The sequence below is a fragment of the Saimiri boliviensis genome, chromosome 3 (assembly GCF_048565385.1).
Source record: "Saimiri boliviensis isolate mSaiBol1 chromosome 3, mSaiBol1.pri, whole genome shotgun sequence".
In the NCBI taxonomy this organism is placed as follows: domain Eukaryota; kingdom Metazoa; phylum Chordata; class Mammalia; order Primates; family Cebidae; genus Saimiri; species Saimiri boliviensis.
The window spans coordinates 138,062,708-138,080,684 of record NC_133451.1 but is presented as its reverse complement, the minus strand read 5'-3'; the positions used below and the strand labels follow the sequence as shown (position 1 = coordinate 138,080,684).

Genomic DNA, 17,977 nt, shown 5'->3' with positions numbered 1-17,977 from the left:
TTACTTTAAGATTCCTTAACACAAGAAGGTGTTACTCCTTCACCACCGCTGCAGCCATTACGGGCCACTCCTGAAGTGGATGAAGCAGGTGGGTGTGGCTGCTGGTCAGCTGTGGAGGCACCTCCTGGCACAGGGCCCAGAGGGCAAGAACACTGGTGACACACAAAGCCATCACTGTGGCTCAGGCCAGGGATTGAGAGATGCAGCTCTCGGGGCACACGGGCATCAGCTTTCACAGGCTCCTGCTCCCAGTCAGGCTACACTCTTCTCCCGTGGGCATGGGGACCCCAAACACCTCACGTTGACAGCTGCTTCTCCAGGATTTCCTTGATCATGGCTGGATCTGCTCGGTTTAGTGTTGCTTTCCTGACCAATCCAATCAGTTTATTTATAGCTCTGGAGTTTCCCTTCTTCACATCCATTACCTGCAAAGACAGAAATTGCTTAAGAGGAGAAAATGAAGAGACTAATGCCCCAAAATCCCAAACTAAGGCTTCTGTTTGCTGAAAATTAAATTCTGCTTCTTTCCACTAGTATTAGAGATAAAATGAGGAACAGAAAAAGGGGAGGGGCCTAACTTCTGAGTAGGTTTCTAGGCTCCTGTCAAAGGAGGTATTTGCTACTCTGCCTTCCGATTAAAATGAGCAAGAAGTGATTGCTCACAGCCAGAAAAGCTGGCACGTGGGAGCCAGGGCCCTCTCCTCTGGGATACCACTATGACTGAGGACAGAGTCTGGGGAGGGATAATCTCTCTGAGATGAATCACTGTGTCTAATCAGTGAGACACCTCTCTGATTTTCTGTTAACATTCAGCTGAAATGTGCAGCTTTCTTTCTCCCCCTGCCCCCCACCAAGGAGATCCCTTTGTCAGAAAGCAGATCTACACACTGGCCAGTCTTCCAGAGCACTGGGTTGGGGAGTGAGTAAGTCAGGAGGCGCTGAATTCCTATCAATCAAATAGCCACTGACTGACAGGGCCACTGCTTGGCCTCCTGCTCTGTGCTGGCTCCAAGGGCAATGACGTGACGATTTGCACTCAAGTGCCACAGAACGAGCCTGTAACTACAAGCGTGTCTTTATCAGTCACCACAGATGAGACCAGAAGACGAGACTGTGAGGCCTAGTGCAGGATCATTTTCCTTATCGAGAGCTCTTTACAGAGCTGTGAGTGTCCCCAGCAAGCTGATGGGTGGGTGGGTGGCCAGGCATTATTGTGAAGAAGATGCTAACAATTTTTTTCTCCACTGAAAAATATCTTTAGACAATATGACTAGACTTAGGGAAGGAGGGATGCCACTCGTTTTAGCTTTTCTGTCTTGTGCTGTGCTAAGAACACAAAATGACCTGGTTTTTCGCCATGCTCCCGTCAGGGATTTTCTCCACAATTTATAAATACTTTCCCTTCTGCCTTTCTTCCCACCTTTTAGAAGCATGAAGCTGAAGTTCCTGTACTCTCCCTGCTCTGCAGGCACACCCACTGGTTCCTTATTGGGAGGTCCTTGTGAAGTAGCACTAACCACAACAAATTCGAAATGCCAACCCTGGGAGAGGGTGACACGCCTGGGAGGTCCCAGCTTGGATTTCGAGAGCTTGTGGACACCCTTTTAAACTACACCTCCATGGAGAGTAAACTCTAGGGGTGGTATCCTCCTTATAGGAAAAGAAGTTGCGATTTTCCAATATTCACCTATTTCATCTCTTCTGACCTCAACTAAAAAGTTGACAAAAGTAATGAGGGAATGATTGATGAAACTGGGGCAGCCATTCTTAGGACAAGCCTCTGGCCGTGTCCTGGGGCTGGCTCTGCAGGTGGCCCTAGCCCTGGTCCTCTCCCCTGCCCAAGATAGTCACCACTTGAGGATGGTCCTTCATCACCGAGTAGCAGAACTGCTCCAGTGCCCCGCGGTCCTGCATCAGTTCAAGCTGCTTTTCTGAAACAATCTGCCCTGGAGTCTTCCCTTCCCTCTTCCACAGTTCCTCAAACACCTACAGGCCAGAGAAGGGAGGGGAAAGAGAAGTGAGAAGTCAGCTCTTCTGGCAGCTCCAATTGCACTGCCATGCTGTGGTGGCACTGGGCAGATTCAATTAAGACCCTGCTGCTTGAGCCTGGCCTGAAAGGAAAGGGCACATGCCTGCCCTGCCAGGGCCTTGGCTCTCCTGAGGTATCCCTGAGTGCAGGGCTGGAGAATGAAGCTAGCTAGATGAATGCACCCGGGGTCTCCTCCTGAGGCTGTCTCCCTCAGCACAGGGTGTGAGAGGACTCAGGCCAGCCAGGTGCCCCTGTGCCCGGAAGGATGGCGAGTCCTCCCTGGCTGACTCCACATGGGAGGTGTGGAGATGCCTATCACTCACGGGCGCCTGCTAACGGGAGTCAGAGGGCCAGTGATGCATTGGTCTCACGGCTGCTGAATTAATTAATTGAGGTGACATTTTGGTGAAGGATGGGGCCACACAGTCTGCAGGAGGTAACCACGGTACTAAATAAAGTCCAGAAACAGCCTGCTGGGAAAGATGACCTTTGTGGGGGGCAGGAAAGTGGCCCCATAATGAAGATACAAAATGGCAAACAACTGAAAACATAAATTACAATCCACAGGGGCCCCTGGCCTACCACATTCATCTCCTACAGGTAGAGCTGGACCCAAATCAGACTAGTATAATGAACGCTAATGATCGGTGTATTTTTCTCCTTAAAAAATGATAACAAATCCCCAAACTCATCAAACCCAAGAAAAAGGAAACCATTTTCAAGGAAGGCATTTCCTAGGGTAGCTGTTTTTCTCATTCCTCGTGTCTTGTAGCAAAAACCAGAACTGGGGGCAGGGAGGAGGGCTTCCTCTGTTGGTCTCCTGTGGGTGCCACCTCCATCCAGCCCACAGTCATGACTGAACACTGAACATTCCCTGTTACCTTGGCGGCCAAGAATGGGCCAACCAGGAGCCATTCCTCCTGGAAAAACAGAACTCTTCCATAATTAGGGCGAACAGCAAAGCAAATAAAAGGAAGATTCTCTGAGTCTCAGCAGGGCTCTAAATCTTCCCTAGTCTGAATCAAAACAAATCACAAATACTTATCATCACTATGACAGGCACTGCGCCTTCAGCCTGGCGCCTCCAAAGGTGTGCTGTGACTGTGGCCAAGGAGGTGTGCTTTGCAGGTCCTGGCTAAGCTCCCCACAGGGCACCTCTCTGCCACTGCCCGACTGCTCAGGAAAAGCCTGGCCCTACATATGCATCCAACTCAATTCAGCGAATATGTGTATGGTCAATGAGGAAGCCATCGGGAGAAGCAGGACACAGAAGCAGGAGGAAACTTCTTGCCCTCAACATGCTTATCAGTGCAGTGCTGTCAGCAGAAGCACTGGGAACCTGGATGGCATTCCATGGAGCTGCCCTCTAAGTCTGAGGAATCCGTCTGCCCCCTTTCTCTGACATTGTTATTTTTTGAACTAGGACTTACATTTTAAAGAACATTTTCTAATGATAAAAGTTAATACATATTCACTGCGGAAAATATAAGGAAATACAGGAGAGATCAAGAGATCACCGGCATTCCCATTTCCTCAAGAAAACCAATGTTAACATTTTGGTTTTTCCTTCCCATCTTTTTCCTGTTTTGTAACATATGTGTGATCATAATGTATAGTCAGTTTGTGTCCTGCTTTTTTTCATTTATTACAGAAATACTTTAATATTTTTATTAAAGTATTACAGAAATACAGAAATACTTTTAATAAAAAAGAACTACTATCCATCAGATGTATTTATCATAATTTATCCCCTCCTGGTAGATATATCTAGACTTTGACTAGTGTTGATTCTGTGCATCTGCACAGACTCCAAAAAAAGCTCCTAGCTGAACACGTCCAACATTCAGGAAGAGAGATCTCAAAACCTGGCTCAAAACAGAAACCACCTGTAAGGACTTGCTCATGAAAAATCTACGCAGCAGTTCCCTCCAGGAAAACCAGGCAGATGAGCAGCCTGTGCCTGGAAGCAGGCGGGGCCACTCCTGGGTCTGCTTCTGCAGACACTGACCAGGGAGCGATCTCTCTGTGCCTGAGGTAGCTGCTGCGGCAGGAAGCACAGAGCAGACCCTGAGCAGGCTGGCCAGGGGGCCAGCCTCTGCCTGGCGGGACCCACAGCTCGAATGCTGGCTGGATTTGCCTGAGCCAAAATAAGCAGAGGAGTGGCAGAGTGCTTGGGGATCACTTCCAGTCACACCATCCAGGAGAAGCAGCGCACCACTAGGACAGACGCCTTCAAATGCAGAGGCTGATGCCTTCAAACACAGAGGCTGGCTGCTCCCCGAGAAGAAGGGCCAGGCGGGGTGGGGGTACCAAGCAGTGACACTAGAAAAAGACCATTCAGCAGTCTCCTGGAACATATGGGAGCCCGGTGGCTGACATGTTCTTTCCTCCCAGAGTTAGAATACATATGTTTGTTAACTCCACAAATGAGTGCAGTGGCCGCGACAGTCCAGGCCCCCAGTTCCCAGCTCACTGGGCTGATAAAATGGATGCCAGTTCTCCCGTCCTCTGCTCAATCCTATTTAAGACAAGGATTGTACACTCCTGGCTGGACCCGAGGAGGGTGGGAGCGATGGGGTAGTGGTGGCAGGCCCTGTCTCCTGGCCAGACTCTTACTCCTGGCCCTTTTGATGCTCAGCGTGGCCTCTGTGGCTGCCCAGCCCTGTGCTGCAGCATAAATCCTCAGCTTTTGTCTGTGTTTAATCACACCCTGGGAAATGATATCCAAGTGCAACTGTTTCCAGCCAGGAGCGCAGCTCCCAGGCCCTGCTGCTGCCGACCCAAGACAAACAGATGGAATGAGGAATTTCTAGCACAGTGCTGGTCCTCTGTGTTAATAAATGGCCGACCAGAAGTACTGGGTAATGCAAGCTGGGAACCCCCATCACACACAGACACTGGAGCCAGCTCTGATGCATGGGGCACTGACTTGGCCTTTGGTTCCCTGAGGACTGAATTTACACACCCTCTTATCTGCCACCCAACTGTTTCTCCAGCTAAAGCTATTGAAGTTTCCTGAAGGACAGCACACAGGCCCCTAGTGTCTCCCTGCCTGTCCTGGGTTTCCAAGGTCAGGATATAGAGGAAAGACCTGTTCAAGGGACATGGCAGGGAGGGAGCTGTGACAGTTACAGAAAAGGGAGTCCCCTTTTCAGTCAAAGGCAAGTATTGTGAAAGGTTACTTTTCTAGAAAGGCATAAACATCAACCTAAGCCCTCAAGAAAGTGGGGCCCAGCAAACTGCAGATAACTGAAGCACTAAAAGACAGAAAAAGGCACCTAGTCATTTGTAATACACCTTTAGTGCATGATAGATAACATTTTGTTCATTAAAAGGTTTTTGGTGATTTCTCTTTAAAGCAGACTCCAAAGTAGACAAAGAGATGGCACGCTTATTATGGCATGCTTGTGTGTTAAACGCGATTTCTATCTCTATGGCACCCAATCTAGCTGGGTCCTGCCAGAAATGTAAACTGGACGATTCAGGGTATGGTGGATCATCTGCATGTATTTCCAGACGTGCATGAAGGAGATGCACCTACAGGACCCCATACCATTTCCCTTGAACCATGACTGACCAGCGTCTGGACAACATCCAGAGCTTCTGAGTCACAAGAGGCTTGAGAATCCTGGGGGGCTGTTTTCAGGTTAGCTGTGACTCTGACAGTTTGCAGGTCTGAGGTGTCCAAGCTGACCCTGTCTTTAGTGAGGGGAGGAGACGGGGTGCCACCTGCCACTTCAGTACACAGCCTGGGTCTTGTGAGGGGCACATGGGATGCTTTTGTCTACAGTTATCAGGAGGTAACTGCTCATAATGATCTATAATTTCCCAGCTTCTATTTCTGATTCTAAAGAACAGGGCTGCTTCGTGGCAGCGACCTCTTAACTACCCTGGCCCTGGGGTGCTGAACGGATGAGATTTGTAAATCTCGGAAGCACTGGCAGGACACCTGGGAGGAGGGTGCAGTGAAATGCAGAGACTGAAAATAATGCACAAAGAAGCTGATGAGAGACAGGCAGAGGAAGGCAGGTTAAGAACTGATCAGAGCACAAAGTGGGAGGCTCTTCGGAATTCAGAATTCTGCTCTCAGAACAGGGTTGTTCTTTCTGTGTGTCTGTTATCCCTAGGAGTTAGTCACTCTGTTGCCTTTCTTCCTTATCCCCTGGTCATCTAATCACTTAATGGAGCCTCTTCCAGTTCTGCCAGAGGCAATACCAATAACCAGTAGGATCAGAGTCTTTTTGTTCTGGGTCACGACTTTCTAAAAACCATGCCATGCTTGGACTCTTCTGTTAAATTTGGAAAAAAAATAACTGCAACACATTTTTTCTTTTTAAAACAAGTACGCTATAAAAATAAGATACAAAAATATTCTCAACAGATTATGGAAATGCAAATCAAATCCACAGTGAGATACAACTTCACATCCACAAGGATGGCTGTAGAATCAAAAAGATGAACAATAACAAGTGCTGGTGACGACATGGAGAAACTGGAACCCTCACACACTGCAGGTAAGACTGTAAGAAGGTACAGCCATTTTAGAATATAGTCTGGCACTTCCTCATAATGTTAAACACAGCATTACCTTATGACCCAGAGATTCAATTCCTGTAGGTATACACCCAACCTGTGCTCAAACACTTGTACATGACTGCTCAAGGCTGCATTATTCCTAATGGCCAAAATGTGGAAACAACTCAAATATCCATCAACTGAGGAATGGACAGACAAAATGGGGTGTGCCCATACAACAGTAGAGGGGCTTGGCAGACGAGCAGCCCCATTTAGCCCTAAAAAGCAGTGAAGGATGGATGCGTGACACAACACAGATGACTTTTCATAAACCATCCAGATAAAATAAAAATAAATAATACAAAGTGAATAAATACATAAAATATCCAGATAAAATGTTCAGGACACTATATAATTAAAATAAGAAATGAACTTTAAAAAGTACCCTGTAACTTCAGTTTTTGAAAGTCTTTGTTGCTATCCTTTCTTCCTCACTCCTCCCCCTAGTTCCTTCCTTATGTTGATCTAATATTAAAGGTAGCTATTTCAAGGTGGCAGAATCTGAGAATCTTTTTCTGTACTACTTATATTTTTTATAATCAATATATATTACTTTCCCCTAGAAAATCAGTAATTTCCTAAAAAACAGAAAACAAAAGGTAGAAAAACAAAAACCCCCAAGGCACTGACACCTAAGGGGGCTCCCCTTCCGCAGCACACACTAGATGCCCTTCTAGCCAGGCTTGTATTTTAATCTGACTGCCTCACAGAAGCCACCTCCTTTCAACATGCTGGAAGCTGATAAAATCTGAAAGCGTCTCTACATCTGAACCCAGCTGTCAGCATCTTCCAACATTTTCCATTTCTTCCTACTGGAACTATCTTATTCACAGCACTAGGTTTTTTGTTTTGTTTTGTTGTGGGGCAGGATGGGTAGGAGGAAGGGGAAGGTTTTTTCCTTCTTTCATTTCACATGCTGTAATTCATGTGCTCTTCTGTATGTATATATATAGATAGATAGATAGATAGATAGATAGATAGATAGATAGATATAGATATATGTATAGTGTTTTTTTCTGCCCTCAGGTCATCTAATCTTCCTGCAACTGCTGAGCACTGTAATAAACATTTGTATTCCCCTGACATCCAGACAAGCGAGAGCCTTTCCTAAACGCGGCAAGGTCCCTGTAGTTGACAGCCTCACTCGAGGTGGGTGAACAGAGACTTTATTAGTCCCGTCTCCGGTTCCACAGCACCCAGCCCAGTGTGTGCGCCATGGTGTCTCATCATTAGCCAAAAGCAGCCACTTTCCCTCAGCCTCCCTTTGTAACCTGCCACTACTGTCAGTACAGATAAACGTTACATGCAAAAGACACCATTAAAATAACATTAAACTCCTAGCTGAAGCACTGACAGCTGCGATCTCTGAAGCTGAAATGAGGAAGCTGCCTTGGTGTTCCTTATCTTTCAGAGTATGTATTTTTAAGAATTTTCTGAATTCCAGGAGTCCTTCACCCACCCAACACTGTTAGGTCAAGGTACAGACAGACAAAAGCTGCTTAGGATGATGCTATTTTTCTGAGTTTTCACAAGCTGGGCATGTCTGTAACATTTTATCTACTGTCTGACTTCACCCTCAGTGCCGAGGACAGACTCTCCAAGAGCAACTGTGCAGCAGGGACAAGGGAGGCCCTGGGACTGGCTGGGAGGCTGTGGAGGACAAGACAGGAGCCCCAGGTAGGCTGAGAGCTGAGCTGAGGCTGCCTTGGGCATGAGGCAAAGTGCTCAGGTGTAAAAGGCCCAGGGAAGACATGTTAGGGGGAGAAGTTCAGGGCAGGACCAGACAATAACTATTCCCTCAGGTTAGCAATGATGATGAGAACCAAACTGGCTGCACTGCACATATTGGCTTCATATCCTTGCTAAATGTTTCTACCTTTCAGCATTAAAAACATCACTATGGCTGGGCGAGGTAGCTCATGCCTGTAATCCCAGAACTTTGGGAGGCCAAGCATCACGAGATCACGAGATTGAGACCATCCTGACCAACATGGTGAAACCCCATCTCTACTAAAAATACAAAAATTAGCCAGGCATGGTGGTGCATGCCTGTAGTCTCAGCTACTCGAGAGGCTGATTGCTTGAACCTGGGAGGCGGAGGTTGCAGTGAGCCGCGATCACACCACTGCACTCCAGCCTGGCAACAGAGCAAAAAAAAAAAAATCACTGAAAGCATTTACTACTTTCATGATGAAAGTCACTCAGTGATGGCACTGGGGTGTCACAGAAAACATTTCTCTGGACAGTGGCGCAGTCAGAAGCCGTAGGGAGTATGGACATACCTGTTTAGCTGCTGATGAAGAAATTGTTCTGCTGTCCAACAGGTCAAGAAGCTCAGCGAGCACAGAGGGTGTGACAGGACTGGTGGCCCCCAAAAGAGAAAACACATTTACATTGCATACTGTCAGGGCATCCATGAATGGCTGTTCAGAATCAGAACACTTGATTTCATGGGTGTAAATAATCAGACCCATGGCCAGGGATGATAACAGCAGGCCAACTGAGCTCTCTTTTATTTTATTTATTTTATATCTTAGGATATAATCAATTTTTGTGACTAGTGTTCTTTCTTTTACCACTCAACAATAACAGCTGTTTGGCAGAAGTTGTAGCAACAGACGACTGCTCAGTGTAATTAGTCAAGAAAAGGAGGTGACTGCAAAATTCATGAACCACAACAGGAAAGGGAAAATAAACTCAAGTAATTAAATATTTTCAACTGAAAGATCAGCCCCCCCAAAAAACAAAACAAACAAACAAACAAAAAAAAAACCCAGCTAAGAGAGTCACTTTTCTGAGTGTTTCTGTGCAAATATAAATGCCTTTTAATTGTAAGCAGTTTTCTGCAAGGAAACACAATGACTAACAGCCTCATCTTCATCCATCCTTGGGAACCTGATACATACCCTCTTCTCTTCTGCAGGCTCACAACAGCTTTGTGGACACAGAAGGGCCTAGAATCCACCATACCTATGTTTCTAGGATGTGACTTATTTGCCAATATTCCATGATATAAAAGGTCAGGGGCAACCATACACTGTGAAACAGTAAAGTGTCATTAATTCACTTTAAGGTAAATTAATAGTAGGGGTGAGTGCCTAAATTATGGAAAAGACAACAGTGAATTACAAACTATTTCTTTTAAAACATATGGTTTTGTGACTTCTAAATACAGGTTGAGTATACCTAATCTAAAATACTTGGGACCAGAGGTATTTCCAATTTTGGATATTTTTGAATTTTAGAATATTTGCATTATACTTACCAGTTTAGCATTCCTAATCCAAAAGTCTAAAATCTGAAATGCTCCAATGAGCATTTCCTTTGCACATCATCGTCAATGCTCAAAAAGTCTTGGATATTGAAGCATTTTGGATTTCCATGTTAGGGATACTCAACCTATATATACAGCAACTAGGCTAATGAAATGCTGTACATCTGAGGTCATTTGGGGACTAGTTTTAAAAAGGTCAGAATGAAATAAATAGCACATTGTGTGCCTGTGTAAATGAAGGCTTCTGAAATGCTTCATATCACTGGAAAACATCCTTTGTTTAAGTTTTGGTTCCCATCAATCACAATTAATTTCTTTGGTGTGCTTAGAACATGAAAAGGAAACTACAGCTTATTCATCCCTATGCTGATTTCCAGGACTCCAAATCAGTGGAGTGCACATTAACCAGGTATGACTTACTGTACTCTCATTCCAGTCCAGTGAAACCCTATCAGGGCTGTCCACATAAAATAGCTGATGTACGGAGGCAGCTTACCATCCTTTAAGTGTCTGTTTATCCCAAAGTATGGCTAAAAGGCAATTCCAAGTGAAAATTAGGTTTGGAGACTATCTGGTGTTGCTAAATTGGTATTCAGAACATCTGTGAACCACCCTGATTAAACCTCAAAAGGAAGAGGAGCAGAGGGCTGCTAAACACACTAATATCCCTTTTCAACCTCCTACCTTTACTGACAAGTAAAAGGAAGGAGGGTTTTTCTAAAAGCGTGGTTTGCTTGATGTTCTTCAATCCTAGAAAATACAATGGCCAATTATCTTAGAACGCAGACTCTGTGTAGAACCCACAATAAGCACTGAGGTGGAACTGGATTTCTTGAGTGTGTGAAAGATAAGGTCCTCAGCCTCACATGAGTTGATTATCTTCATCTGTCTGGGCTACTCTAACAGGTTAGTACCAAAGGAGACGTGGCTTATAAACCATAGAAACCTTATTTCTGCTCTGGAGACTGGGAAGTGCAAGATGAAGGTGCCGGCAGATTCCATGTCTAGTTAGGGTCCACTTTCTCAATAGTGGCATCTTCTTGCTGTGTCCTCACGTGGTGGAAGCACTTAGAAGTTTCTTTAATGAGGAAGCTAATTCCATTCATGAAGGCTCCTCCCTGATGACCTACTCACCCACCAAAGGTTCCATTTCCTCATACCATTACCTTAGGGGTCAGGATTTCAACACAGGAATTTGAGGGAGGATCCAAACATTCAGACTGCAACTATCATATAAAAGATAGGGTGGAGAGCAACAGAACTTTAAGGAACACAAAGTAACTAAAAATACGTTGTCTTTGAGAAATTCATGTAAGGAACTCAATTCATCAGTTGGGTAATAAATTTAGACTATAAAATCTCTCCACTGACATAATCACACTTGGAATTTCTCCATCACCTTTATGTCTCCACAATGCCTGTCACACAGTAGGTCATCATATTTGTGTCACAGGCTTCCTCACACCCACAGGGATGTCTGGCAGGCTGCACATGGTAATTCCACATATGCCAGGGCTAAACTTGAGTCAGACAATGACAAAGATCAGTACCTGTCACACAGACCCTGAAAGACCCCACTCATCAGCTCAATAAATAAACCTCAGACTGGACACGCAATGGCAGCAGCAGCACAGGCTACTAATTTACTGCTGTCAGATAATATTGGTTTCCGGACAGTAAATACGTCTCTGCTAAAGAAGAAACTGACTCTGCGACCTTCGGCTCTGTGTGCTGCTCTCTTCTTTCCCATTCTGAGGCCAACGGATTGACTGAGGAGGGGAAAGGGGTGCTTTCAAAGCTCCAAAATTTGTCCAGTCCCTCAGAGCTCATTCAGGATCACAGCTCCATCTCCAGCTTGGATGAGGAGAGCAGACACCCTGATGCTTCTACAACCACCTCCTACCCCTGTGCTGCCTGTCTCAATCCCCAAGCTTATTTCAGGCCCAAAGTGCACCTTCTCCACAGCTGCTAAAATGGATGCAAGAAGAAGGAAGACACTGGGACTTGGGCCTCCAGGGGGCACTTGCTGCACACGAGGATTCTGTGTTCATCTCATGGATTTCGCTGCACACCTAGTGGTGCCCCACCAAGTGGCTGTTCCAGGCTGCCCCCTTCCCACTCCCCTCCTCTGCACATGCCCTCACTTCTGATTTCACAAGGACATCAGCTGAGCCATGGTTGAGAATCTTCCAGGGCATTCTCCTCCTCCTCTTCCATCAAACAACCCTTCCACCCCTGCTCAGAACCCCACCACCCACTGTCCGCTCCTCCGAACCAAAGATGCTAATTTCCCTTGTCCTGTGGCTTGAATCTCACGGCTTCACAAATGCTCCAATCTCCCTACCTTGAAAATGCCTTCGGCTGACCTTGCGGTCACAACAATTATGATCTAATACCAGTGGCTACTGCCCGCCCTGTGTAAGCACATGCCATCTGGATTCTGTGCCTAGCCCTCTACAGAAGCTCTTCTCTTAAAAATCACCCCCTTCGCTTGTGACCAAATATTCAGCTTCTCCCCATCCCACTATGCCCTGACTCCTGGGGCTGCACCGAAAGCTCCTTGTGAAACACCCTTCTTGGGCCTCTGGAATCTCCTCCTCTTCCTTGCCTGTCCCTCTGCTGCTCCTTGCCTATTCTTGCCAGGTGAGTCTGGTGCCCTCTTCCTCGGTCCTCTGCTTTGACCCCAGCTGAGGGGTGGACGCACACACAGCCCAGGGCTGCACTGCTGCCTCAGGCCCCATTTCCCTCCCCTGCTGACTTCAACCTCCTCCTGCGAGGCCCCATTCACAGCCAGACAATGTGCTCTAAACCAGGACCGCAAACTTCTAGGAAGAGCTAGAGAGTGCTTATTTGAGGCTTGGTGAGTGCTCTCTGTCACATATGCTTCTTTATTTTAACAAAGGTGAAAGCAATTCTTAGTCACAAGCTATACAGAACTATAGTCACAGGCTATACAGAAACTATACTATGGTTTCCCAATCCTTATCCTAAGCCAAACTTGTCTTCCTCACAGACCAGCTCCTCTGCCGTTTCCCACTACCCTTCTTCTGTCTCAACTGATGACAGCACCATGCTTGTAGTTACCAGGGTGCAGACTACCACGCTGTCTTTGCTTTGTTCATCACCTACTCCCTGAAAAATCTAGTACCTTCTTACCAGATCCCAGTGATCCCTCCAAACATGAATTACAGTCGTCCTTCACTCTGCATTCCTGACACCACCACTTCTGACTTGCTGTGGCTCTGGCCACGGTGAGCTCCAACAGGTTTCAATGCCTGCAGCCCATCCTCGGATGCTATCTTACACTGCATGCCGTGGGATACATCTTCCTCTCGCCGCCAGTCCCTTCTTGGTTTAAAAGCCTTCCCTGCTTCAGTGCTTAGGGACTATTGCCTGCTCACCAGAAACACTGGGGCACTCAAGTGGCTTGGACAACTGGATAGCTGCACCTGCCTAATTTTACCATGACATACTTGGTCAGGAAATCTACAATGTCCACTTTCTTAACTGAACCAAACCTGTTACTCGTAATTCAGAAGTTGTTAACCAAATAAACCAACCTTTCAAAGCAAAATACTCAATTGAAAAGCCAAGTTCACCAAGAGGTTGGACCCTTCAAACATCAGTCTTCTGAGAGGTATTTAAAAATGAATGCTAATTCACAAAATCATTCTCTACCAATTTGATCTCTAGAATGTGCCTTGCCTGGGTGTCACTATGAGACTAGTTGGTTTTGCAGCTACTGCCCTTCTAAGCTTTTTTTTTAGCCCTAGCAGCTGAGGCTGTTCATTAATTCATGTTTGCTCTATGGGTAGGCTGGTATATCAGTGCAGCTAAATGTTCTTTGAACTGAGTAGGAAAAGAGCTGCTATGGTTTGGTTTTGGCTTCTCAGTCCTTGATCCATTTAAACTGTAAAACAGAACTGTTGCTTGCTTCCTTGTTGCCTGCTTCCTCTTTACTTGATTTTGGAACAACCAAGCCTACTTTTATTTCGAATTGGGTACCCTTCAGGCTCTTTTTTTTGGGGGGGGGACGGAGTTTCGCTCTTGTTACCCAGGCTGGAGTGCAATGGCGCGATCTCGGCTCACCGCAACCTCCGCCTCCTGGGCTTAGGCAATTCTCCTGCCTCAGCCTCCCGAGTAGCTGGGATTACAGGCACGTGCCACCATGCCCAGCTAGTTTTTTGTATTTTTAGTAGAGGCGGGGTTTCACCATGTTGACCAGGATGGTCTCGATCTCTTGACCTCGTCGTGATCCACCCGCCTCGGCCTCCCAAAGTGCTGGGATTACAGGCTTGAGCCACCGCACCCGGCCTCCCTTCAGGTTCTTAAAACTCTAGTGCTGGTCAGGTGCGGTGGTTCATGCCTGTGATCCCAGCACTTTGGGAGGCCGAGGCGGGTGGATCACAAGGTCAAGAGATCGAGACCATCCTGGCTAACATGGTGAAACCCTGTCTCTATTAAAAATACAAAAATTAGCTGGACGTGGTGGTGCGCACCTGTAGTCCCAGCTATCGGGAGGCTGAGGCAGGAGGATCGCTTGAACCCAGGAGGCAGAGGTTGCAGTGAGCTGAGATCGTGCCACTGCATTCCAGCCTGGTGGTGACAGGCTCCTTCTCAAAAAGAAAAGAAAAGAAAACTCCAGTGCTTATGAACTGCTTGGGTAAATACCAGTGGCTCCAAGTCCACTGAACAGGCTAATTTATCCCTCAACTCCTTTAGAGGCCAGCAAAATGGCTGTTAAATCCCTAATGCCACAGACCAACATATAAAGAAGCCAACCACAAGTCCAGGAACTTGGCTTCCAGTCTTTGCAGCTGTGCCATCTGAGGCAAGTCACCTTATCTCCTAGGGCCTCCGTTTCCTCGTCTGCTAAATGAAAGATCGGAAGATCCCTAAGGTCTCTTCCAAGACTAAAACTCAGCAGTTCCATACATTTTAACCAACAACATAGAAAAATGGTAAGTTTAAAGCTAAAATATTTCTAGGTCCTCCAGAAGCACAAACACCTCATCTTCTTGGAGCTTTCTTGGAATCTTCTGGCTAATGTGAATCTCCCTCCTCTCTGTTCCCACTGCACTGTGTCTAGTTCCAACACTGGAAGCATCCCATTCTGTCTCCAATTAAAATTCTGATGCTCAAGTTCTAGTCCTCCCCAGGAGACTGACAGCACTTGTAGAGTCAGGACCAGGTTCTGTTCATCCCCTACACACCACAGAGTGGGGCTCTGGACCTGCTGGGTTCAGGGCTGAATCCCAGGAACATTCCAGAGGCTCTTTATTCTGGCTCAGCTCCGGCTCTGCACACAGCCACACCACTTGGCCACTTTCCACCCTCTGCTCCTGCCAGCTACACCAATCATGCCAGTTCTTTGCCGTTCCTGCACCTGGGCTCTGGGTAGGCACTGCCCTCTCCCTTGTGAAATCCTATCCAACCTTGAAGGCTCTGTAGAGCTGTATCCCATCCATAAAGTCTTCCACATAGCTCCTGCCTCCACAGAATGGACACCATGTCACCCAGGCTGGTCTCGAACTCCTGACCTCAAGTGATCCGCCCACCTCGGCCTCCTAAAGTGCTGGGATTATAGAATTTCCAGCATACACAGCAGAATTTCTGAATGGAGAGGCCAAGCCTGAGAAGACAGGGGTGAAAGACCAAGAGGCAGGCTGGGTGCAGTGACTCACGCCTGTAATTCCAGCACTTTGGGAGTCTGAGGAGGGTGAATCACTTGAGGTCAGGAGTTTGAGACCAGCCTGGCCAACATGGTGAAACCCCGTCTCTACTAGCCAGGCATGGTGGCGGGTGTCTGTAATCCCAGCTACTCAGGAAGCTGAGACTCGAGAATTGCTTGAATCTGGGAGGTGACTGCAGTGAGCAGAGATGGCACCACTGTACTCTAGCCTGGATGACAGAGTGAAATTCTGTCTCAAAAAAAAAAAGACCAAGAGGCAGCAGATGCCACAGAGTTCAGCAGATGAGGGTGGCAGGTGCTTTGGTATTTAGTGCACCACCCTGGAAAAAAGAAGGTAGCTAATACCGAGGCCCACGATGTGCCAGGCACTGTGAATTTTCCCCTCAAAAGCTCTCTGAGGCAAGTCCTGCCATTTTCACTTTGCTGTGAGGAAACTGAGGGTCAGAGGCAAATCTCATTCAAGGTCACTTCTGGTGAGCAGCCGATTCAGGAAGGGAACTAACGCCCTGGCCACACTAACACACGGATGTGTGCATTCACAGCCAGCAGCTGAACATGGGGTTGACACCGTCTAGAGTTAATTTCTTTGATCAAACAACTGTTGGGAGTTATTTGTCAATGTCTGTCTGTCTTCATTCCCCAGGATGCTGCGGAGACAATGACACACCCACCTGGCCTGGGTCTCCCTGCCCCTGGGACCTTGCCAGGCCCTGCCACCTGTCTGTCTATGTGCCTCCAGGGAACTGTCTTCCTAATGCCCCACAGTGACACCTGCTGCCCATTCTTTCCTTTTTCAAACCTGCCTTTCCCTTGCTTTGTGTCACCAGTATCCACCCTGGTTTCCTCATTTTCCTTCTACTTCTGTGCTGTCGCGCCTCCGTTTCCTTCTTCTCTGCCCATGCTTCCCAGTTAAAGGCTAGAGAGCCTCAGGTTCCTTCCCCAGCCATCCTAGCAAGATGCACTCCCTGAAAGTTCTCATCTGTCCAGTGGCTTCAAGGACAGACGCTGCTAAGCCCAAGTTTCACTTACACTGTGCCGTGTCCCTGCAGCCCAGACTCACCTCAGATTTTTCCATGTGCTGTTCCCCACGCCTGGAACACTTTTCCCCGTCAGCCTTGGCCTGTGCCTGCTCATCCTTTCCTCAGGTCTTAGCTTAGCTGCCGCCTTCTTTCCCTCCAGAGCACCCCCCACCCCCCCGTCACTGTACTGTAGCCACCAGCTTCAAGGCTGCCTGTCCTTTGATTCAGGGCCAGTGTCTGTCCCAGGGACTGTGCTTCTCATGCTGGGCACAGAGTTTAGCACACAGCAGAGGCTAAGTGAACATGAGCTGAATAATGAACCAACGAGAACTCTCAACTGCAAACCTCCCCAAGATCTCATCAGCTGCAGACCCAAAGATCTTGTCTACTGGTTAGCCCCGTGAGGGGATGTCTGTCCTGCAGGCAGCTCAAAGTCAGCACATCTGAGATGGATTATGGCATCTTCCCTCACCCCTGGCCTGTTAAGTTTCTTCCTCTTCCTTTAGCTCCTCCTACACTGAAGAAGTCTGCCCTCTGTTTCACCTCTACCCAAACAAGAAATCTGGAAGTTGTGCCAATTGAGATAACTGCTCTCAACTTGGCCTCCTCACTTCAGTCTAGCCACTGCCACCTTGGCTCAGGCCTGCGGCATTTCTCATCCGCATTCCTGCAAGAGGTCCCCAAATGGAATTCCTGCTTCTAGTCTGCTCTCTGACACTGAATATTTGTGTCCTACCCCAAATTCCTATACTGAACTGTGATGGTTTTAGGGGATGGGGCCCTCGAGGAGTAATGAGGTCTAGAAGAGGTCATGAGGGTGTGGTCCCTATGGTGGGAATGTGCTCCTGTAAGAAGAGACCAGAGGGCCTTCTCTCCCTCCCTCCTTCCTGTTTCACCCCGCAACTCCTGCATGCCACGTGAGGACATCTGTGAGCCAGGCAGAGGGCTTCACCTAGGACTGCATCGGCTGGCACCTGGATCTTGGATCTTGCCCACCTCCAGAGCCATGGGAAAGACATGTGGCTTAAGCCACCCAGGCTGGAATTCTGTTACAGTGGCCTGAGCTGACTGAGACGCACTCCATTTCCTCAGTGTGAAACTGGCATGAACTTGCAGTCCACAGCTTTCAAGAGCTCGGGATAAGGGCAGACGCAGTCCTCCAGGTGGCCCTTGGTCATCTCTGCAGCTCTGTCCCCACCATTCCTGCCTGCCTGACTCAGACTCCTGCAGCTTCTGGCTTTCCTGAGGCTGCCCTGCCTGCTGGTCTCTGAGCTAGGCACTGCTCCACTTTGTCTGTGCAGCCAGTCCCTCTCACAGGGACAGTGACTCTCCCTAGTGCTTCAGGGCGTGGCTTAAGCATCCCCTCCAGAGGGGAGCCCTGGTTGGCT

At 47.6% G+C, this 17,977-nt stretch overlaps 1 protein-coding gene across 5 annotated transcripts in view; it reads right to left on the bottom strand.

Annotated features, from left to right (window-relative positions):
* The window catches only part of GATB (glutamyl-tRNA amidotransferase subunit B), a 94,268-nt gene that overhangs the window by 2,830 nt on the left and 73,461 nt on the right, over positions 1–17,977 (bottom strand). For 3 of the 5 annotated variants that reach the window (XM_074396826.1, XM_074396827.1, XM_010338601.2), the window contains 3 exons: positions 8,887–8,965; positions 1,852–1,986; positions 301–425 (listed from right to left, as the gene is read on the bottom strand). In XM_074396826.1, the coding sequence (XP_074252927.1) occupies positions 301–425; positions 1,852–1,986; positions 8,887–8,965 (339 nt within the window). Of the gene's footprint in view, positions 1–295; positions 426–1,851; positions 1,987–8,886; positions 8,966–17,977 lie in introns of all 5 variants that reach the window. The other 2 variants (XM_074396828.1, XM_010338600.2) reach the window with 1 other exon arrangement.